Source organism: Aethalodelphis obliquidens, unplaced genomic scaffold (genome assembly GCF_003676395.1).
Source record: "Aethalodelphis obliquidens isolate GAN/ISIS:26980383/991018 unplaced genomic scaffold, ASM367639v1 scaffold40, whole genome shotgun sequence".
Lineage (NCBI taxonomy): Eukaryota > Metazoa > Chordata > Mammalia > Artiodactyla > Delphinidae > Aethalodelphis > Aethalodelphis obliquidens.
The window spans coordinates 6,667,835-6,691,572 of record NW_020837984.1 but is presented as its reverse complement, the minus strand read 5'-3'; the positions used below and the strand labels follow the sequence as shown (position 1 = coordinate 6,691,572).

The 23,738-nt window shown below is 36.3% G+C and overlaps 1 protein-coding gene across 8 annotated transcripts in view; it reads left to right on the top strand.

Moving 5' to 3' along the window:
* PUS10 (pseudouridine synthase 10) overlaps window positions 1-23,738 on the top strand; it is a 64,599-nt gene that overhangs the window by 16,155 nt on the left and 24,706 nt on the right. For all 8 annotated transcript variants that reach the window (XM_027131767.1, XM_027131769.1, XM_027131766.1 and 5 more), the window contains one exon: window positions 21,415-21,449. In XM_027131767.1, coding sequence (XP_026987568.1) covers window positions 21,415-21,449 — 35 coding nt within the window. The remainder of the gene's footprint in view (window positions 1-21,414; window positions 21,450-23,738) is intronic.

Genomic DNA, 23,738 nt, shown 5'->3' with positions numbered 1-23,738 from the left:
TCTGAAGCCCATGCGTCACAACTAGAGAGAAGCCAGCACACCACAACGAAAGATCCTGTGTGCCACAATGAAAGATCCTGCATGCTGCAACAAAAAGACCCGACACAGCTAAAAATAATAAATAAATATTTTTTAAAAACCCCTCCAAACTCACAGATACAGAGAACAGATTGGTTGTTATCAGAGGGAAAGGGGGTTGCAAGATGGATGAAATGGCTGAGGGGGGTCAATTGTATGGTGAAGGATGGTAACTAGACTATTGGTGCTGATCATTTTGTAGTATATACAGATGTCAAATTATAATGTTGTACACCTGAAACTTATATAAGGTTATATACCAATTTTATCTCAATTTAAAAAATCAGGGCTTCCCTGATGACACAGTGGATAAGAATCTGCCTGCCAATGCAGGAGACACAGGTTTGATCCCTGGTCCGGTAAGATCCCACATGCTGTGGAGCAACTAAGCCCACACACCACAACTACTGAGCCTGGGCTCTAGAGCCCGTGAGCCATAACTACTGAAGCCTGTGTGCCTAGAGCCCGTGCTCTGCAACAAAAGAAGCCACCGCAATGAGAAGCCCATGCACCACAACGAAGAGTAGCCCCCACTCACTGCAGCTAGAGAAAAGCCCGTGTGCAGCAACGAAGACCCAACACAGCCAAAAATAAATAATTAAAATAAAAATAAATTAAAAAAAACTTAACTCATTAAAAAAAATAGAATCATAATATAAAATAGTTTCTATTTAGAATTCAGTTCACATCTAGGATTTAAATTTTTTGTGAAGCTGGGGTGTTATGTGTATTGATAATATTTGTTCATTTGGTATTATCACTATAAATTCATATTAGAAACTGTGAGAGAATGATTTTAGTGAGGCTTTGGATCGTATTTCTGAAAGCATTACCTGGTAGAATCTCTCCTTATGAAGAAAGTGGGCATGTACACTCAAGCCCTATTGAATAAATCAGTAACCAGGAACGAATGCTAAATTGGTATTCCAAAAGATTTTTTTAAATGCAGACATGTATTCAGGGCACTTCTTCTGGATACATTTTTATTCATGATGCAACCTGAGTTATTTTGTAAATAAGATTAAGATGCACCACATGTGTCTTTTGAAGGGCTTTTAATCATACTCACTACAGGTATAGTGTAATGAATCAGAGTGAGTGTTCAGATAAACAGTATTCAATTAGCATAGAGACTTTTTTCCTGAGCTTGTGATATAGTACATCTATTGGATAGCTTGTTGGACATCTTAGGTAGTCTTTTTCCAGTTTGTTTTGTCTTTCATGTTTCTCACATTTTAAGTAATTGCCTCATAGGAAACACAGAGATTACATGATGTGAGTCCTTGAAGTTGAAATCTATCCTGGAATAGAAATATTTTCATTTTCTTTTTAGCAATTTATGTTATTATATTCATCAGTATTTAACCCCTTCCTTCTCACAGATAACCATTGTCTTTACTCCGAAAGCTAGAGTTGAAATGGGCCTGATTTTGAACTTCATATAAAATGGAATCATAACATGATAAATCTTTTGTGTCTGGCTTCTATCATTTGATGTTATTTTTAAGAGATTCATTCATATTGCTATGTGGAGCTGTAGGTTGTCATTGCTGTACGGTATTCAGTTGCATGAATATACTGCAGTTTATTCATACTACTATTAACGGATATTGAGGACATTTCTAGTTTTTAGCTACTTTCAGCAGTGAAACCATCAACATTCTTGAAGCTTATCCTAGTGCAAATATGCAGGAGTTTATCTATGGTATATGCCTATGAGTGGAATTGCTGAGTCATAAGGAATACATTTCTTTGAGTTTATCAGATAATGCCAAACTATTTTCAAAGTGGTTGTACTAGTCTACACTCCCACTTTCATTTATTTTGATCTTTAATTTCTTTCAATAATGGTTTACAGTTTTCAGTATACAGATTTCACACATATTTAAAATAATTTGTCCCTAAGAATTTCATTGTTTTGGGTGCTCTTGTAAGTGGAATTGGAGTTTTATTGCATTTTCCAATTTTTCATTGCTGATCTGTAGAAATGTAGTTGGTTTTTGAAGACTTGTAACCTGCAATCTTGCTAAACTTTTAAAAATAGTTCTAATAGTTTTGTTGTAGATTCCTTAGAATATTTGACCATGTTTTTTTTATTACAAATTCAGATTCTTCAGTTGATAGTGGGTTATTCAAGTTTCCTATTACTTCTTCTGTCAGTTTTGGTAATTTGTATCTTTTGAGGAATTTGTTTCATCTAAGTTGTCAGATTTATTTTCATAAAGTTTTTCATAATGTTCCCCCTTCTTATGGTTTAATGTTTTATTCCATGACAATGGTAATGTGTGTCTTCTCTTCTTTTCCTGTGATCTGTGCAGCTAGAGATTTACCAATGTTATTGATCTTTTCAAAGAACCAGTATTTGGTTTCATTGATTAATTCTGTATATGTTTATTTTATATTTCATTGATTTCTGTTCTTTATTATTTTCTTCCTTCTACTTATTATGGCTTTAATTGTTCTTTTTCTGTCTTCCTAAAGTTGGGAGCTTAGATAGTTTATTTTGGGTTTTTCTTCTTTTGCGCTACAATAGCAGAGTTGATTAGGTGTGCTAGATGCATATGTCCAGCAAAGCCTAAGATATGTACTATCTAGTCTTTAACAGAAAAATGTTGCCAAGCTTTGCTCTAGGGGCTATAATAACCATCTTTATCTTAACTCAATCAGGAATATTATAATCTTACAACATTATATTTCTGTTTTACTGTTCTTAGTGCAATTGTATATCTGTTATGTCTGTATACGTTTTAACCCTACAATACTGTGTTATAATTTTTGCCCTGAAATACATATCTTTCAAAGAAGAGTTGAAAACAATATGCCTACCTATTATATTTACCACAAATTTACCATTTCTAGTGCTCCTCATTTCCTCTAGATCCAAGTTGCCATCTGGTGTCATTTCCCTTCATGTGACTCATGACCCCCACTGAAAAGACCCTCATTTTACCTTCTCCAAAAAAAATAAGTAGTCCTTTAGAGGAGTTAGGGCAGGTCATTCACCTGGCTAAATGAAGTGATGTGGGGGATTTGAAGAGCTACCTCTTTTTTCAAACAGATTTTCAGTCAAACTTCCTTATTTTGCTCCTTCTATCCCCACTTCCAGAATTCCATGGTGGTGTGTTTACTCCTCAGACTTTCGTTGATTGTGGCGTATGAGTGCCAGTTTAGGTTTCAGCTTTTTGTGTGTGTCTCTGTCCTTTACGATTCCTCTGTCTGCTTTCCAACTTCCAGATTTCTAACTACACTCCCACTGTCCCCATCCTGGTGGATTTTATGCTCTTTTAACAAATCTCGTTATTTGTTGTTTTAGAGGATTAGCAAAAGTACATACCTGAATTTGATATTCTCTCTTTACCCAGAAGTCCAAATACATTTGCTTACTTTTAAAATATAATTTTTGCATTTGTCTCATTTTAATTTTTATTATAGTTACATTATTTTTATTTACTACATTAAACAAATTACCAAAATCAAAGTATACTGTCTAGTTTCTTTCATCTGTGAGGTTAGAAATACTTTTTTATGCTATAAACAACCCTAATGGAAATCTGTCAATTTAGTTTTTATTTTACAAATTAATTATATGGAAAAATATGAGAAAAGATATTCTTGAAGAAATTTTATATTCTTTTTTGGCAGTTAATAGTAGCGTTCATACCCAATAATGACATTTACAATGTTTGCATATTTTAAGGTTATATAATGGAGGAGTGGTAGGTGGAAGAAAAGGGTAGAAAAAATTCGTTACCAGTTAGACTCTGAGTATATTTACTAATCATTTTTGACATCTCATGAACTTAGGCCTTTTTTATTTGTTTAGTTATTTTAACTTCTATTTTTATATCATATTGTACAAATTAGTGGTAGTATATGAATAACTCATCACACTGCCATTTTCTAGAAATGCACTTGAAATATCCCAGCCACCAAAGCCTTGTCATTAGATCTTGCCATTAGATAGTCTTCACCAAATTATTCGTAGGAATCTGTGGTTCCTTCTTCCTTCTTTTTCTCTCACTGTCTCCATCTCTTTCTCCCCCTTTCCCTCTCCCTTACCTTCCTGCCTTCCCTTGCTCCCTCCCTTCCTTCCAAATACTATATCAAGGTGTCCTAATAAAGATATTGGCAGGATTCAAACTGGACAAAATTTAAGGTCCAAGGGCCCCTGCCTTTCTCCTTTCCCCAGCGTCATACTGCATTTTGTTGTTGGGTATATGGTTTGATCTGCCTTGATCATTTGCCTTTATGTTTTGCACACCCGTTAACTAGCATTCATGGCTAGAAACTGGCCCAGTGCAGGTGATGTTCCATTCTCAAATTCACAACAAATCACCTTTCTTAAACTTTTAGACTAAAACTAGAACTGAAAGTTTGGAAGGGGCAAGGCTTGAGGAAATCCCCATTTTTGTTTAATGTGCATTACTAAACAGAGTTAGGAGACCTGCATTATAAAAAACAATTAACATTTTGGTATAATATCTCATTTAAACTTCCAATTATGCAAGAAACAGCATTCTCCCTGTTTTACAGACGAGGAAACAAACACCAAAAGGGCATTTAATTGCCCCAAATTACTTGCTGCTAAGTAGGAAGAGAACTTGAACCCAGTTCTTTCTATTTCAGACTCCCATGCTTTTTCCAGGATTCTTTTTGACCTTCTTCCCATCCCGCCTCTGACACTACTTAGGCAAGTTCCTGGAAAGAAAAAGTGGTAGGCACACTAAACCTTACCAGATCAGAGGAGTTTGTCATTTATTTGGAAAGATTTTGTTTGAAGTTTTCAGGACATTGTTTTAATAAATTTAGAAAGCCTCCAATATTAATACCTTGACACATAAGCTATTTCTCAAATTATAATAAAATTCATTAACTTGGAGAAAGATTTTTCTCTAAAAATAAGATCGTGTTATATGGGGTGGGGGAGGGTGTTGTGTGTACATTTTATAGTTTACAAAACATTCATTCTGTCATCACAGCACTTCTAAAGATAGCTATTGTATTTATGGGGAATGAGGTTTACATTTAAAATGGGCAACTCTTCTCTTTGAATTGATTAAAATTTTGATAAGTATTTCCAAATTGACCTCCTAAAAGATGTTACCAGTTTACAACAGTGTATTACAACCTTGTACCCTTGCCCAAACTGGGCATATCATACTCTTTCGTATTCTAAACCACGCAAAAATTATCTTGTTTAATTTACACTTGTTTGATTTTCAAGTGAGGTTTCACATCTCTTTTGCATGTTTATTAACCATTGGGGTTCCTTTTTATTTGGTTATTTGGCTCTTTAAAATTGATTTGTAAGAGCTCTTCGGACATATGGTTATTGATCCTTTGTCTATTTTATTTCTTTCAGCCTGTCATTTATCTTTGTTTATGGTCATTCAACAAACTTAAATTTCTAATTTTTGTGGAACTTTTCAACTAGGAACAAATTTCTCTACATTTTTTCAATTCTTTGTTTGGGCTTACAATTATTTTACAGTTTTCATCTCACATTTCATAAATTTATTCGTATGTGGGTTTTTTTAACGTGTTTTCATTTTTTATTTTAATTGTAATCTGAGTAGGTTTTTTTTTTAATAACATTTTCTATTTGGTTACTAGGAAAGTAATGTGTGTATGTTTGTGTGTCTTGATATTTATCTTGTAACTGCCCAACTTTCTAGCCTCTATTATTAATTCTAGTGATATTCCCCTAATAATAATTCTATTATTAATTAATTCTGAATTAATTCCAATTCAGTTGGTTATCTAAATATGCTGTTACCTTATTTGCAAATAATGATCATTATTCTACTCTTTTTTTCCTACTATTTATGTGTATATTTATTGTATATGTGTGTATGTATGTATGTATGTGTGTGTATTTATCTTATAGACTTGACTAGGACCTCCAAAACATGTTACCTAATGGTAATACAAGTGACTCTTGTCTTAACCCTCAATAATAGGAATGTTTCTAGAGTTTAAATATTAATTATGTTGTTAACTCTTTTCTGATACATACTCTTTATCTATTTAAGGAAGTTTGCTTCCATTCCAAGTATAGGAAGTTTTTTGAATCAGGAACAGATATTTTGCAGACATATTTTTCTCTTTTTAGCTATTATTATAGTCAAGTAAATGAATTGATTTTCTTATGTTGAACTTTTGTTGTTTTCCTGAGATAACATTTTTCAGTCATTTTATTTACATAAAAATTTGACTTATTAATATTTTATATAGGATTTTTACATATATACATAAATATGTATATATATATGTAAATAAGAATAGCCTATTATCTACCATTTTTATGCTACCTTTGGTTTGGGTATTAAATTATGCGATTAGATTACATATTGGATTATGGTTTGAATATTAGATTATGTAAGCTATGTGGATTTAATTATCAGGCTTTCTATCATTTAAAAAAATTTTTTAAATTTATTTATTTTTTATACAGCAGGTTCTTATTAGTCATCAATTTTATATACATCAGTGTATACATGTCAATCCCAATCGCCCAATTCATCACACCACCATCCCCACCCCCCCCGCGGCTTTCCCCCCTTGGTGTCCATATGTTTGTTCTCTACATCTGTGTCTCAACTTCTGCCCTGCAAACTGGTTCATCTGTAGCATTTTTCTAGGTTCCACATACATGCGTTAATATGCGGTATTTGTTTTGCTCTTCCTGACTGACTTCACTCTGTATGACAGTTTCTAGAGCCATCCACGTCTCAACAAATGACCCAATTTCGTTCCTTTTTATGGCTGAGTAATATTCCATTGTATATATGTACCACATTTTCTTTATCCATTTGTCTGTTGATGGGCATTTAGGTTGCTTCCATGACCTGGCTATTGTAAATAGTGCTGCAATGAACATTAGGGTGCATGTGTCTTTTTGAATTATGGTTTTCTCTGGGTATGTGCCCAGTAGTGGGATTGCTGGATCATATGGTAATTCTATTTTTAGTTTTTAAAGGAACCTGCATACTGTTCTCCATAGTGGCTGTATCAATTTACATTCCCACCAACAGTGCAAGAGGGTTCCCTTTTCTCCACACCCTCTCCAGCATTTGTTGTTTGTGGATTTTCTGATGATGCCCATTCTAACTGGTCTGAGATGATACCTCATTGTAGTTTTGATTTGCATTTCTCTGATAATAGGTGATGTTGAGAGCTATCATGTGCTTCTTGGCCATCTGTATGTCCTCTTTGGAGAAATGTCTATTTAGGTCTTCTGCCCATTTTTTGGTTGAGTTGTTTGTTTTTTTAATATTGAGCTGCATGAGCTGTTTATATATTTTGGAGATTAATCCTTTGTCTGTTGATTCGTTTGCAAATATTTTCTCCCATTCTGAGGGTTGTCTTTTCGTCTTGTTTATGGTTTCCTTTGCTGTGCAAAAGCTTTTAAGTTTCATTACGTCCCATTTGTTTATTTTTGTTTTTATTTCCATTACTCTAGGAGATGGATCAAAAGAGATCTCGCTGTGATTTATGTCAAAGAGTGTTCTTCCTATGTTTTCCTCTAAGAGTTTTATAGTGTCCGGTCTTACATTTACATTAAACTCCATTTTGAGTTTATTTTTGTGTATGGTGTTAGGGAGTGTTCTAATTTCATTCTTTTACATGTAGCTGTCCAGTTTTCTCAGCACCACTTATTGAAGAGACTGTCTTTTCTCCATTGTATATCCTTGCCTCCTTTGTCATAGATTAGTTGACCATAGGTGCGTGGGTTTATCTCTGGGCTTTCTATCTTGTTCCATTGATCTATATTTCTGTTTTTGTGCCAGAACCATATTGTATTGATTACTATAGCTTTGTAGTATAGTCTCAAGTCAGGGAGTCTGATTACCCCAGCTCCGTTTTTCTTCCCTCAAGACTGCTTTGGCTATTCGGGGTCTTTTGTGTCTCCATACAAATTTTAAGATTTTTTGTTCTAGTTCTGTAAAAAATACCATTGGTAATTTGGTAGGGATTGCATTGAATCTGTAGGTTGCTTTGGGTAGTATAGTCATTTTCACAGTATTGATTCTTTTAATCCAATAACATGGTATATCTGTCCATCTGTTGGTATCATCTTTAATTTCTTTCATCAGTGTCTTATAGTTTTCTGCATACAGGTCTTTTGTCTCCCTAAGTAGGTTTATTCCTAGGTATTTTATTCTTTTTGTTGCAATGGTAAATGGGAGTGTTTCCTTAATTTCTCTTTCAGATTTTTCATCATTAGTGTATAGGAATGCCAGAGATTTCTGTGCATTAATTTTGTATCCTGCAACGTTACCAGATTCATTGATTATCTCTAGTAGTTTTCTCGTGGCATCTTTAGGATTCTCTATGTATAGTATCACGTCATCTGCAAACAGTGATGGTTTTACTTCTTCTTTCCCAATTTGTATTCCTTTTCTTTCTTTTTCTTCTCTGATTGCTGTGGCTAGGACTTCCAAAACTAGGTTGAATAATAGTGGTGAGAGTGGACATCCTTGTCTTGTTCCTGATCTTAGAGGAAATGCTTTCAGTTTTTCACTATTGAGAATGATGTTTGCTGTGGGTTTGTCATATATGGCCTTTATTATGTTGAGGTAGATTCCCTCTATGTCCACTTTCTGGAGAGTTTTTATCATAAATGGGTGTTGAATTTTGTCAAAAGCTTTTTCTGCACCTATTGAGATGATCATATGGTTTTTCTTCTTCAATTTGTTAATATGGTGTATCACATTGATTGATTTGCATATATTGAAGAATCCTTGCATCCCTGGGATAAATCCCACTTGATCATGGTGTATGATCCTTTTAATGTGTTGTTGGATTCTGTTTGCTAGTATTTTGTTGAGGATTTTTGCATCTATATGTATCAGTGTTATTGGTGTATAATTTTCTTTTTTTGTAGTATCTTTGTCTGGTTTTGGTATCAGGGTGATGGTGGCTTCATAGAATGGGTTTGGGAATGTTCCTTCCTCTGCAATTTTTTGGAAGAGTTTGAGAAGGATGGGTGTTAGCTCTTCTCTAAATGTTTGATAGAATTCACCTGTGAAGCCTTCTGCTCCTGGACTTCTGTTTGTTGGAAGATTTTTAATCACAGTTTCAATTTCATTACTTGTGATTGGTCTGTTCGTATTTTCTATTTCTTCCTGATTCAGTCTTGGAGGGTTATACCTTTGTAAGTATTTGTCCATTTCTTCCAGGTTGTCCATTTTATTGGCATAGAGTTGCTTGTAGTAGTCTCTTAGGATGCTTTGTATTTCTGCAGTGTCTGTTGTAGCTTCTCCTTTTTTCATTTCTAATTTTATTGATTTGAGTCCTCTCCCTCTTTTTCTTGATGAGTCTGGCTAAAGGTTTATCAATTTTGTGTATCTTCTCAAAGAACCAGGTTTTAGTTTTATTGATCTTTGCTATTTTCTTTGTTTCTATTTCATTTATTTCTGCTCTGATCTTTATGATTTCTTTTCTTCTGCTAACTTTGGATTTTGTTTGTTCTTTTTTCTCTAGTTCCTTTAAGTGTAAGTTTAGATTGTTTATTTGAGATTGTTCTTGTTTCTTGAGGTAGGCTTGTATAGCTATAAACTTCCCCCTTAGAACTGCTTTTGCTGCATCCCATAGGTTTTGGATCGTCGTGTTTTCACTGTCATTTGTCTCTAGGTATTTTTTGATTTCCTCTTTGATTTCTTCAGTGATCTCTTGGTTATTTAGTAATATATTGTTTAGCCTCCATGTGTTTGTGTTTTTTTCATTTTTTTCCCTGTAATTCATTTCTAATCTCATAGTGTTGTGGTCAGAAAAGATGCTTGATATGATTTTAATTTTCTTAAATTTACTGAGGCTTGATTTGTGACCCAAGATGTGATCTATCCTGGAGAATGTTCCGTGTGCACTAGAGAAGAAAGTGTAATCTGATGTTTTTAGATGGAATGTCCTATAAATATCAATTAAATATATCTGGTCTATTGTGTCGTTTAAAGCTTCTGTTTCCTTATTTATATTCATTGTGGATGATCTGTCCATTGGTATAAGTGAGGTGTTAAAGTCCCCCACTATTATTGTGTTACTGTCGATTTCCTCTTTTAGAGCTATTAGCAGTTGCCTTATGTACTGAATTGCTGCTACGTTGGGTGTATATATATTAATTGTTATATCTTCTTATTGGACTGATTCCTTGATCATTATGTAGTGTCCTTCCTTGTCTCTTGTAACATTCTTTATTTTAAGGTCTATTTTATCTGATATGAGTGTTGCTACTCCAGCTTTCTTTTGATTTCCATTTTCATGGAATATCTTTTTCCATCCCCTCACTTTCAGTCTGTATGTGTTCCTAGGTCTGAAGTGGGTCTCTTGTAGACAGCATATAGATGGGTATTGTTTTTGTATCCATTCAGCAAGCCTGTGTCTTTTGGTTGGAGCATTCAATCCATTCATGTTTAAGGTAATTATCGATATGTATGTTCCTATGACCATTTTCTAAATTGTTTTGGTTTTGTTTTTGTAGGTCCTTTTCTTCTCTTGTGTTTCCCACTTAGAGAAGTTCCTTTAGCATTTGTTGTAGAGCTGGTTTGGTGGTGCTGAATTCTCTTAGCTTTTGCTTGTCTGTAAAGCTTTTGATTTCTCCATCAAATCTGAATGAGATCCTTGCTGGGTAGAGTAATCTTGGTTTTAGGTTCTTCCCTTTCATCACTTTAAGTATATCATGCCACTCCCTTCTGGCTTGTAGAGTTTCTGCTGAGAAATCAGGTGTTAACCTTATGGGAGTTCCCTTGTATGTTGTCATTTTTCCCTTGCTGCTTTCAGTAATTTTACTTTGTCTTTAATTTTTGCCAATTTGATTACTATGTGTCTTGGCATGTTTCTCCTTGTGTTTATCCTGTATGGGACTCTCTCTGCTTCCTGGATTTGGGTGACTGTTTCCTTTCCCATGTTAGGGAAGTTTTCGACTATAATCTCTTCAGATATTTTCTCGGGTCCTTTCTCTCTCTCTTCTCCTTCTGGGACCCCTATAATGTGAATGTTGTTGCATTTAATGTTGTCCCAGAGGTCTCTTAAGCTGTCTTCATTTCTTTTCATTCTTTTTTTTTTTTATTCTGTTCCGCAGCAGTGAATTCCACCGTTCTGTCTTTCAGGTCACTTATCCGTTCTTCTGCCTCAGTTATTGTGCTATTGATTCCTTCTAGTATAGTTTTCATTTCAGTTATTGTATTGTTCATCTCTGTTTGTTTGTTCTTTAATTCTTCTAGGTCTTTGTTAAACATTTCTTGCATCTTCTCGATCTTTGCCTCCATTCTTTTTCCGAGGTCCTGGATCATCTTCACTATCATTATTCTGAATTCTTTTTCTGGAAGGTTGCCTATCTCCACTTCATTTAGTTGTTTTTCTGGGGTTTTATCTTGTTCCTTCATCTGGTACATAGCCCTCTGCCTTTTCATCTTGTCTACCTTTCTGTGAATGTGGATTTTGTTCCACAGGCTGCAGGATTGTAGTTCTTCTTGCTTCTGCTGTCTGCCCTCTGGTGGATGAGGCTATCTAAGAGGCTTGTGCAAATTTAGGCTTTCTATCTTTTGTCTTTGGAAAATTTTAGCAACAAAGGAGTAATCTGTTTCTGTTTCTTGAAGTTCTGGTAGACTACACTTAAGAAAACATTTTAGGGAGTACTAAGGGGAGATCTTTATTACTTTTTCTGTTTATTCTGTTGAAGGTTATTGGTCTATATGGGTTTGTTCATTCATCTTGAGTCAAATTTTAATTATTTGTATGTTTCTTCAAAATTGTTCATTTCAGTCACATCAGTAGTTCTCAGAGTGTTGTGTAGGGACTACTAGGTGTCCTTGCAAGAGATTCATAAGGCCAAAAGTATTTTCATAATATATATAATTATTTGCCTTTTTCATTCTCATCCTCTCAAGAGTATACAGTGGAGTTTTCCAGAGGCTACATGATATGTACTATTGCAGCAAATTGAATGTAGAAGCAGATATGAAAAAACAGCTATCTTTTATTAAGATATATACTGAGGAAATTGCAAAAATGTACTGCATTGCCATTCTTCTAAATTATTTTGTTTGAAAAATATAATATTTTAAAAATGTTAGCATGTAGTAGATTTATTACTTTGTTATCAATTTTAGATGAATTAATATTTTTAAATTTTTTAGTTTTAATTACTAATATTATAAATATTGATAGATATAACCAACATAAACAAAAGCTATATTGGGTTCTCAAAAATGTTTAATACTGTAAAAAGTCATGAAACCAAACTGTTTGAGAACCACTGATCTAGATTTAATAATTTAATTTTTTTGAAAATGCATGTACTTATCAGCTATGTTTCTTGAAATCTTTGAATAGAATATTCTGCCTTCTGCCTTATGGGTATGTTTTTATCTATCTATCTATCTATATATATATATGTATATATACGCACACACACACATACACACACATATATACATACATATATATATCTGCATCTGTACGTACACATACGTATTTGCTGCATCTTTGTTTTTTACATATTTATTGTGTGTCTCTTCATGTGTGCTTGTGAGCAGAACCCCAATGTAGATAGAAGAACTGGCCCACTTGGTATTTTGGATCTTCTTTGTGGCTGATTTTGTCCACAGGCCAAGTTTACAGAAGTGACTTAGATATGTGAACTGGAAGACTTCTGATGGTCGGCCTGGATGAAAGGCATGGAGTTCCTGATCTGTAGCAGAAAGAGTGGGAGGCTCTCCCAGGGAAGTTGCTGTCATAGGCCAGCCCTGTGCTCTGATGGTTACATTGGATTTCTTTTTTTGTGGTACATGGGCCTCTCACTGCTGCGGCCCCTCCCATTGTGGAGCACAGGCTCTGGATGCGCAGGCCCAGCGACCATGGCTCACGGGCCCAGCTGCTCCGCGGCATGCAGTATCCCCCCAGACCGCGGCACGAACCCGTGTCCCCTGCATCGGCAGGCGGACTCTCAACCACTGCGCCACCAGGGAAGCCCTACATTGGATTTCTTGAAACCCATATTGTGTCCAAGGTAGGAATCCAGAAAACTCCCTAGACTGAGTCTGCTATATACAGGATCCTGGCCACTATGAATCCCATGGTCAGTACTTTTCTGGGGCCTGCAGTCTATGCATGCCAGCTGTCTGTCCTCAGTGTACCCTCTTCCCCAATCCCATCAAGATGGACTATTTGATCTTCTTATCCATGATGACTATCTAGAAGCCTCTGGCTCTGAAGGCCAGTGCCTGTGGAGATGTACTGCAGGGCACAGATGAGATGCCTGGGCCTGGTACCTCCTACCTGCTACCTGTGCACTGGGAGCTCCTTCTTGGAAGGGAATAATCCAGCACAGTGAGGCATAGGGTTACAAGCCAAGACCTAGGACAGGGTTTTAGCTGTTAAAGCCTCAACTTATTCTTTCAGCAAAAGGGCTGAGGACTGTTGAACAAGGGTTAGTTTGAAGGCATTGAGATCCAAGACTGGAAAAGACCCTAATCCTTCTCCTTGCTGTACCTGTCAAAATCATTTCCTTTATCCAGAGGCAGGTTGAGCAATTGCTTGGATTTTTTCAGTAGCCTCCTAAAAGCTGTCCCTGCTTCCATGCTTGTCCCCTACCACTTTAAAAAGTAAATCAATTCATGTCCTTCCTTTGCTTACCCTCCTGTGTCTCCCCATCTCCCTCAGAGTAAAAGCGAAGTCCTTTAATTGCCTACAAGGTCCTGTACTGGCCCTGCCCTACCACTGCACCTTAGTTCTTTGACTTCATCACTTGATACTTGTTCTCTTTCCTGACTGTTCCAGCCACATTGGACACAACAGGCACACTTCTGCCTCAGGGCCTTTGCATTGCTATTCTCTCTGCCTAAAATATTTCTCCCTCAGATATATGTATGGCTTATTCCCTCACCTCCTTCATATCTTTTTTCCTTCTCAGTGAGGCTTTCCCTTACTACCCTGTTTAAAATTGCAAATTGCTCTTCTTCCATTCCTCTTTCCTGTCTGTTACTTTTCTCCACTGTATTTATCATTTCTCATTGCATTTATCACATAAAACAGCATGTGATTTGTTTACTTATTTTGCTTGTTTTCTGTTTGACTATAAATTTTGTAAGGACAGGGATTTGTGTCTGTTTTGTCTACTAATATATGCCTACCACACATGGACACAATGTTATTTGTCATTGACTATAGTCACTCTGGACCATATCCAGCATGTCTTACCCAGGTTCCCAGCAGCAGCAGCAGTGGCAATTTATATCTATCCAATGATCAGAGTAAGAGGAAGAAAGGGGGAATGGGAGGAAGGAGGTTTTTCCTTCTCCTCTGCTCCCCAGGGACCCTCATACTTTTTTTTTTTTTTTTTTTTTTTTTTTTTTTGCTGAAAAACACAAAACCTTTGAGGTTGAGATAATATCCTTAGAGAAAGAGAGAGAAAATTATGTTCCGCAGTAAATAACAGTTCTATACTTTTTAACATGTTATATAAAAAGAACAGAAAATTAGAAAATGTCTGGCTTCATTTTCGTTTTTCTCAACCCTGTGGAGAAAGAAAATGTAGAGGATTGGGGTGGGTTTTTAAATATGGCTAACAGAACATTTATTTATCAAAAGAGACATCCAGACTCAGTGTGTTAGTTTTACATCACAGGTCTGACATCCGAGATTCTGGGGAAAAGAAGAGTGGCAGGGAGGTGACGGTGGTGAGGAGACATGGGGGTAGCTAAGTGGAAGAGTCTAGAGGGGTTCTAGGAGGATATTCTCCCTACCTCTCTTTCTGCCACCATTCCTGACACCAAACCTGACCCAAGGTGAGGAGCGGGCAGATGTTCAAAGTGTTGCAGACTGCAGGGTGGGGAGGAGGAGGAGGAAAGCTCAGGCAGTTTTGCTGGGTAGGAAGAGGGAATAAGAGTTTCTATTGTTACTAACATCATTATTGAGCCTAGTTCCCAACTGGCTATTTGTATGCAAGAAAAATACATAAAAGAGTGTGTGTGTGTGTGTGTGTGTGTGTGTGTGTGTGTGTGTGTGTGTGTGTGTGTGTGTGTGTGTGTGTGTGTGTGTGTTGGGAGAAGAAGAAAGAGCAGGGCGTAGTACTTATAGCTGCCCACACAACTATTGTCATTTCCCTGTTGGTGCATGTCTATATTTGCTTTACCCTTGTAATTATAAATGAGTCCAAGAGATGTGTAGGATTCAAAAGACTTCAGAGTTTTAAGGGCATTAGTGGTAATTTAGAAACCCCAACACCACTGTCGATCACCAAGTCCTGCTGGTCTGTGTCTTTATTGTCTCTTACAGCTGCCCCCTCCTCTCCATTCCTACCGCCACTGCCATATGTGTTATTTCTTACTTGAATTACTGCTTTCGTTTACGAAACGTCTTCATTTCCCTTAGTTCCATCTTCTTCCTCTAGTTCCCACTGCAACCAGAGTGAGCATTCCTGATGACAGATGTGACCATGCTACTCCACTGCTTAAAATCCTTCTGTGGCACCATATTGCCTTAAGTGTAAAATCTAAACCTCTTAGCATGGGTACACTAGTTCTATGACCTTAGTCCTGCTTCCTCCTTTGCACTTCGCAGCCACACGTCCTCAGCTCTTTAGGGACCACTAACCTTTAGTTCCCAGAACCTTCCTCATGCTCCGTGACCTTTGTACAACAGTTTCCTCTATTTGGAATGTACTTTCCCCACTCTTCACCCAGTTAATTCTCAATCCCTGATTCTTCAGAGCTCAGATTAGGTGTCACTTCTTGATAACTCTAATGCCAAGGCTGAGCTGAGGATGCCCTAAGTGTCCACTCAGAATATGTCCTTGTCACAGCCCCCACCATTCTGTATTTTTATTTGTATTAATATTATTAATCATTATTATGGTTTTATTATCATTTTACTTACCTTTATTCTCTCCTAGTTCACGAGTTCCCTTATGGGCAGAAACTAGTCTTTCAGGTCTGTTTTCTCCGTAAAGATATCACCACATAGGAGGTACCCCCCAAATAATGAAGTGTTGAGCCCCTTTATCTTATAGTTGAGAAACCAAGACTCAGAGAGGTAAGCCACCTTGCAAAGTGCTCACACAATGTTTAGAGTCTAGTGTTTGTTTCCCTCTGTCAGGAATTACAGATTCAGGTGTCTGTAAGGGCCAGATAGGCAACAAATATGAGAGAAGTGGATTGTCTTTTTTACAGTCATTCTGACATTTTTCTGAACATATGCCTGTTTCACACTGTATTTTCCCATGTATAATAAAGAAATATTTTTGTACAAGAAATACTTTATTTTTCTCTTAAGCTACCGCATAAGAAAAACGATAGTGTGAATATGATGGTTATATTGTGACTTGATCAATTATAGAAGATCAAATGTGCTGCCATGGGAATTTGTATACACATAATGTGGCACTTCCTGTTATGGTTTCAATCTTTGGATTCATGCCCTAGCTTGGCACTCAAAATCTGCTGACCTTTCCAGTTTCATCTCTAGTCTCTGAACCCCTACTCACATTTATGTACACACATACATACCCCAAGCTCCAACTTTACTGAATTGTAGTTCCCCAACATGCCTTTTTTTCTTTTTATTGAAGTGTAGTTGATTCACAATGCTGTGCCAATCTCTGCTGTGCACCACAGTGACTCAGTTTTATACACATAGACATGATTTTCTATATTCTTTTCCATGATGGTTTATCCCAGGAGATTGGATATAGTTGCCTGTGCTATACAGTAGGACCTTGCTGTTTATCCATTCTAAATGTAATAGTTTGCATCTACCAACCGCAGACTCCCAGTCCATCCCTCTCGGCAACCACAAGTCTGATCTCTATGTCAGTGAGTCTGTTTCTGTTCTGTAGATAGGTTCATTTGTGCCATATTTTAGTTTCCACATGTAAGTGATATCATATGGCATTTGTCTTTCTCTTTCTGACTTCACTTAGTGTGATAATACTTGCATCCATGTTGCTGCAAATGGCATTATTTCATTCTTTTTTTACGACTGAGTAGTATTCCATTGTATATATGTACCACAGCTTCTTTATCCATTCATCTGTCAATGGACATTTAGGTTGTTTCCATGTTTTGGCTATTGTGAACAGTGCTGCTAATGAACATAGGGGTGCATGTACCTTTTTGAATTATAGTTTTTTCTGGGTATGTGCCAAGGAGGGGGTTACTGAATCATATGGTAATTCTAATTTTAGTTTTCTGAAGAACCTCCATACTGTTCTCCAGCAGTACAACTTACATTCCCACCAACACTGTAGGAGGGTTCCCTTTTCTCCACACCCTCTACAGCATTTGTTATTTGTAGACTTTTTAAGATGGCCATTCTGACCGGTGTGAGATAGTACCTCATTGTAGTTTTGATTTGCATTTCTCTAATAATTAGTGATGTTGAGCATCTTTTCATGTGCCTATTGGCCATCCATATGTCTTCTTTGGAGAAATGTCTATTAAGGACTTCTGCCCATTTTTCAATTGGGTTGTTTGCTTTTTTGTTGTTGAGTTGTATGAGCTGTTTGCCCTTGTCGGTTGCATCATTTGCAAATAATTTCTCCCATTCTGTAGGTGGTCTTTTCATTCTTTTTATGGTTTCCTTTGCTGTGCAAAAGCTTGTAAGTTTGATTAGGTCCCATTTGTTTATTTTTGTTTTTGTTTCTATTGCCTTGGGAGACTGACCTAAGAAAATATTGGTACGATTAGAGAATGTTTTGCCTATGCTCTCTTCTAGGAGTTCTGTGGTGTCATGTCTTATGTTTAAGTCTTTAAGCCATTTTGAGTTTATTTTTGTGCATGGTGTGAGGGTGTGTTCTAACTTCATTTATTTACATGCAGCTGTCCAACTTTCCCAGTACCACTTGCTGAAGAGACTGTCTTTTTCCCGTTTTATATTCTTGTCTCCTTTGTTGAAGATTAATTGATGATAGGTGTGTGGGTTTATTTCTGGGCTCTCTATTCTGTTCCATTGATCCATATGTGACAACATGCCATTTTTAATTCCTCCCCTTCTCTCTCTGTTCTTCCTTCCTTCCTTCCACCTCTGCTTGAATCAGCCTCAATCCCTGGCCTTACTGTAACCCACTCTCATAGTTTGGTGCTGGATGCACCCCCAGCTCAGAACTCTAAGCTTAAAAGCCATTCCCTGGACTTCCCTGGTGGTGCAGTGGTTAAGAATACGCCTGCCAATGCAGGGGTCACAGGTTCGGTCCCTGGTCCAGGAAGATCCCACATGCTGCGGAGCAACTAAGCCCCTGCGCTGCAACTACTGAGCCTGCACTCTAGAGCCCGGAGCCACAACTACTGAGCCCATGCACCACAACTGGTGAAGCCCACATGCTCTAGGGCCCGCGGGCCACAACTACCGAACCTGCTTGCTGCAGTTACTGAAGCCCACACGCCTAGAGCCTATGCTCCGCAACAAGAGAAGCCACCGCAACAAGAAACCCGTGCACTGCAACATAGAGTAGCCCCTGCTCGCCACAACTAGAGAAAGCCCGCACACAGCAACAAAGACCCAACGCAGCCAAAAAATAAAAAGGAAAAAAAAAAAAAAATTCCCAGGCATAGAGTTTCCATGATGTGTGTATACAGGTATATGCTTATGTGTGTGTGTCTGTATGTCTGTGTATGGCCAGAGTGCACAAGCACTTTTAGCAAGCACGTTATTCAACTCCCCCATTTAACAAAGCTGAGCCCAGGATTAAATTCTGTGGTTTCTGAATTTTCAGGAGGTGACATGCTGCCTTTGGTATCAAATTTGATTAAACTTGATAACTTTAATGCCATTTGGTTCTGTTGGGGAGGAAGAATTAAATTGCTTACTCTAGAGAATGAATTTTTTCCACTAAGGAAAAGAACATTTATTAAAATTATCTTGGTGACTGAAAGGGGGAAATGTACTTCTTTTTCCTCAGCAGAAGCAGGTCCAAGGCATTATTAGCACGTGATAAAAATTGAATAATTGAGCAACACTGACTACTTTGGGATTCAGGTTTCCAGCCCCTGCTGTGTGATTAGTTCAGTTCAACCTGCTGGCATGCTTAAGCAGGGAGCCTGCAAAGGATTAGGAAGGAAAAACCCTTTAACAAATCTCAGGTACTGAAGACATTTGATTTAATTTTACATGTTACAAAGGTAATCTGGTTTCCCTTGGCAACCTCCAGTTCTACCCTACTTTATAATCAGAGGATGGCAGGTAGATTACAGACTTGATGGCATCATCTGGAAGTGACCATAGGGAACAGAGTTTGCCTCAAAAGAGGAGAGAAAAAGGTCAACATAAAAGGACAGAAGAGTCTGAGTTCCCTTAAAAAAAGGACAGATAGTTCTCTATAGCTCAGATACCCATGAGGGTTTCATTGATGAGGGAGGTTCCAGAACTACTTATAGCAGAGCAGTTTGGGACATGAGGGAAAGGGATCAAGCCTTTTAAGTCTTTAAAGGGATAATAATTTTATTACTTGTGAAATACAGATAAGGTTTTAATTCAAAAATGACAGTAATAGTTACCATTTATTAAGTACATGCCAGGAATCTTACTTGATTCTTTACATACATAATTTCATTAAATCCTTATAATATCTCTGCAAGGGGAGTATTAATATCCCTTTACAGATGAGGAAACAAGTATTTATTGATCTGTTAAATAAAGTATGGAGGCTGAAGGAAGGTGGGGTAACATTGAATACAAGGTTTCAACTTTAGTCGATTTTTTAATTTTTTTATTATTTATTTTTTCTATGATCTCAAAGTCCTATAAGTCTTAATAGCCCCTGTTACAAAACAGTATACTAAGTAATGTCCATTAATGATGACCTTTAGCCATCCAGAAAATTTTAAATTATAATCATCTTAGTCTAACTCTCTTATTTTATACATTAGGAAACAGAGTGCCAGAAATCTGGTAAAGCCTAAAGCCAGGTCTTCTGACAACTCATAATTTGTGTATTACACCATGCCCATGCACTTTCAGAGAGAGCTTGAGTAAATGGAAGGCAAGAAGGAAGGGGTCTTGCAGCGCTATAAATGGTATTAGTTTGAGCTAGCAAAGTAAACAAACTAACAGATCGGAAGGTACTGATGAGACATTTAGGCATTGGGAACAGTTCTAGTTCTTACCTAGCTAGTGATTAATTTATTCTGCTTGGCTCATGTCTGAACAAAGTAATGCACATAATGTTTCCAAATGATCCTAAGTCTTTAGCAGTCTCTGGTGCCCCACCAGCCACTTGAAGTTTAAAAGGACAGGGTTCTACATATGAACAACAAAAGCTGTCTCTCTCTCTCTCTGTCTCTCTGTCTCTTTCTCTTTGTCTCCCTGTCTCTCTCTCTCTGTGTCTTGCTCTCTCTGTCCCTCTCTTTCTCCAGGTCTTGAAGTGGATGTGACTGGCCATTTTTGTGACATGTAGAAGCAGAGACTACTTATGGCATTTTATTGACTTACACACGTATGCTTCTGTCATGTTCACAGAATGCTGTATATACAAGGCAGGCCATGTATTACCTTTCTTTAAGGTGAAAGCTATGGGAGTCTAATGGCAAACTGAGAAATCTTAGTGTCACACACTTACCATGCAAAGCATTTTATATGAATTTCACTTAATCCTCATAACGACCATGATTGTGAATGTTATTGTTTTCATTTTAGCAACTTTTTCAGTTTTTTATTAATCCTTCCCAGAACATTCTCCCTAGCATTTAATTATGAGAATTTTCAAAACTATATTAAAGTTGAAAGAATTGTACAGTGAACACCCATATACCCACCTAGATTCTATACTTGTTGCTATTTTTCTTTATTTGCTTTATTATATACCTATCAATTTATCCAGCCACCCATCTTAGTTTTTGTTGTATTTCAAAGTGAGTTATAGACATTAGCACATTTTACTCCTAAACACTTACATGTGGATATCATTAATTAGAGTTAAAAATGTTAGCTCTATTAAAAAAACAAAAAAAACTGAGTCCTTCTTTGGAGACATAGTATGTACTCCTCAATTACTTTGAACTTTCCCCTATGAAATAGTAAGATATTTAAATATATATATATAAGTTACCCATATTAAAAAACACTTGTAACTCATTAATGAGAAATAGAAATCTGTGGGGAGGAGGGGGATACCACTGTTGAATTCATAGGCCACAGCAAGCCAGCACTACAAAGTGGCATCTTACCTCACTTCTGATTTTAAATGAGATTGAGGTCATTGCTGCATTTCTGAACACTAACTCCTCTCCTGAAAAGGAGAGTTTGATTAGCCAATTACTTAAGCAGTTTACTAATGATATTGGAACCAAATTTCAATGAACATTTTTTCCCTTTTCTTTCTGGGTGTGACTAAATTGCCTACAGCATGCTGCATGGTTGCTGGTAAAACAGGAAATGGGGTAAGTAATTTAGGTAGGGAATTTTTACTACCCTTTAAATATAAGCTACCTGATTCTTAAAGTACTTTTACTACTACTATCTCTTTTTTTAGAGGGAGTTCACTAGCTGCTAGAGAAATTGGCACAAAGAGGAAATTTTTATTGTGTATATTTAAGGTGTTAACGTTGTTTAATTGGTTTATTTGCACAGCATATTAGTAGTCTATTAAAGCAGACTCATTTTTTTTTGGTAGATTTATCATGAATGTAAATGCATGTAGTTTGGCAACTGATTTTAAAGGAACACATTTTACACTGGTTTTAGAAACTAAATTATAAAATTAATTATGCTATAAAAGATACATAGTAAAGTCCTAGTTAAGGCAGAACAACAGTGAGTTTATACATAGATAAGACATAGAAAACATAGGTCCACAATCCTTTATCTGAAACCCTTGGTGCCAAATGTGTTTTGAAATTTAGAATTTTTTAGACTTTGGAAATATAATGCAGTATAAATACCATATATAATATACCCATCTCCTCCAGGGTCTGGGATAGTACTATATAATCAAACATTAATATTTCTGCAGTGAAATATATGAATAGTCACAATAAATTTGATAAAGTCTAAATAAATAGCCTCACATGTTCAAGTCAGAGTTTGGTTGCCAACTGAGTTAAGGAAAAAATCTTTAATTTCCCAGAGCTTTCTGGATTTTGAAATTAAAAATTTTATACCAGTATGAAAAGGACCATGTGACTACTGGAGTTTCCTGTGTACTCTGGAAAGAAAACCACAGAGAGAAGTATAAATTTCTGTATCAGAATCTCATACTTGGTGTTTTATAGAAAATTAGTTGATTTGGCTTTTTTGTGTGTGTTGTATTTCACATCTGCATTTTTAAAAGGGTAATAACCACATATTTATTAAAGGTTTGGGGGTTCTGTTAGGTTATGTTAAATTAGTCTCAAATGCTTGTGATTCTGGCATAATAAAATTTGATCCTATGAGAAATTTGTTAGCATAGTCAAGTCAGAGCATGCTATTTTTTAAATGTTTCCAGTTTGCGTCTACCTTGCTTGCTGTTGTTATTTCTTATTGAAGGATTTTAAACTAAGCTTAGTTCTTCCAAAAGATCCTGATCAATATAGGGATACTAGAACAGAAAAAAATATAGAATAGTAGTCTTTTCTCTCAGTGTCCCTAGTTCATTCTAATATCAAAAGGTTGCGGAGGAATTGCCGTTAAAGAATTGATTCAAGGAATTTAGGAAAAAATGTATTGGATATTTTGGTTCATGTTTGCTTTAGAATGGTTATCCTGTTGTATCTATAGCAAAAGTGTGATCCTAATTAATATCCTCATCATTAGTTATCTAGCAGAGGAAAGAGGGAAATGCAGCTACTAAGTATTAAATTGGTACTGAATTTACCTTAATGACTACTGATTCCCCTAAAGGACCATCAGCCATAAGCTAAGGACCTTTGTGAAAACATTCACCCTAAATTATATTAGAAAAGCTATTAGCCACATTCAACTTGCAGGATTGAAAATATGGAGTTTTAAGTATTATATTTTTGCCTTAAATGTGAGGTTAAGGTTTCCAAAATGTCTCTTAACGCTTTCTTATAGCTCTTTAATCTGGAAGGAAAAAATTACTGTTGAAGTTTTTAAACTGGATTAACGTGCTTTAAATGTTTTTCAGAGACATGAGGGACTTAAAGTATCAGTTTTCTTAAATATATAATGAGTAATGTTTTAATCCATTTTTAGGATTGGCTTTGGCTACAATCCTTTGTACTCTCTAGAGTCTAAACAATTTTTAAAGGGTTTTCCATTCTTGTGTTTTCTGTTTCACCTTTTTATTCTTTAAAATGTGTGCTCATACCTTAATTATTTACTTTTCAACTGCGATGCTATTTTATGCAAACATCATTAGTTAAACTGTTGATACAATATCAAGATAGTCTGAAAATTTCTAAAATGTTTCTGATAGAGAACTAGGAACAGTTTATGAAGCTAAAACGCTCAGTGTTTGAACAAGTTCTTAAGTGTAAGGAAGTAACTTAATTTTTTTGTCAGATGTAGGGCTTATCAGAGTATTTCATTGTTAAACCACAATCCCAAAGCATATGAAAGCATTCTGTTTAACCAGTTATTCTCAGCTGGATAAGAATGGGTAGATCAACTATTTCTTAATTTGCATTTTTTAGAGGGACAGTGGTCTTTGTGTGTGTGTGTGTGTGTGTGTGTGTGTGTGTGTGTGTGTATTTAGATCAATTAAGTTTAGCCATTAGCTAAATTAT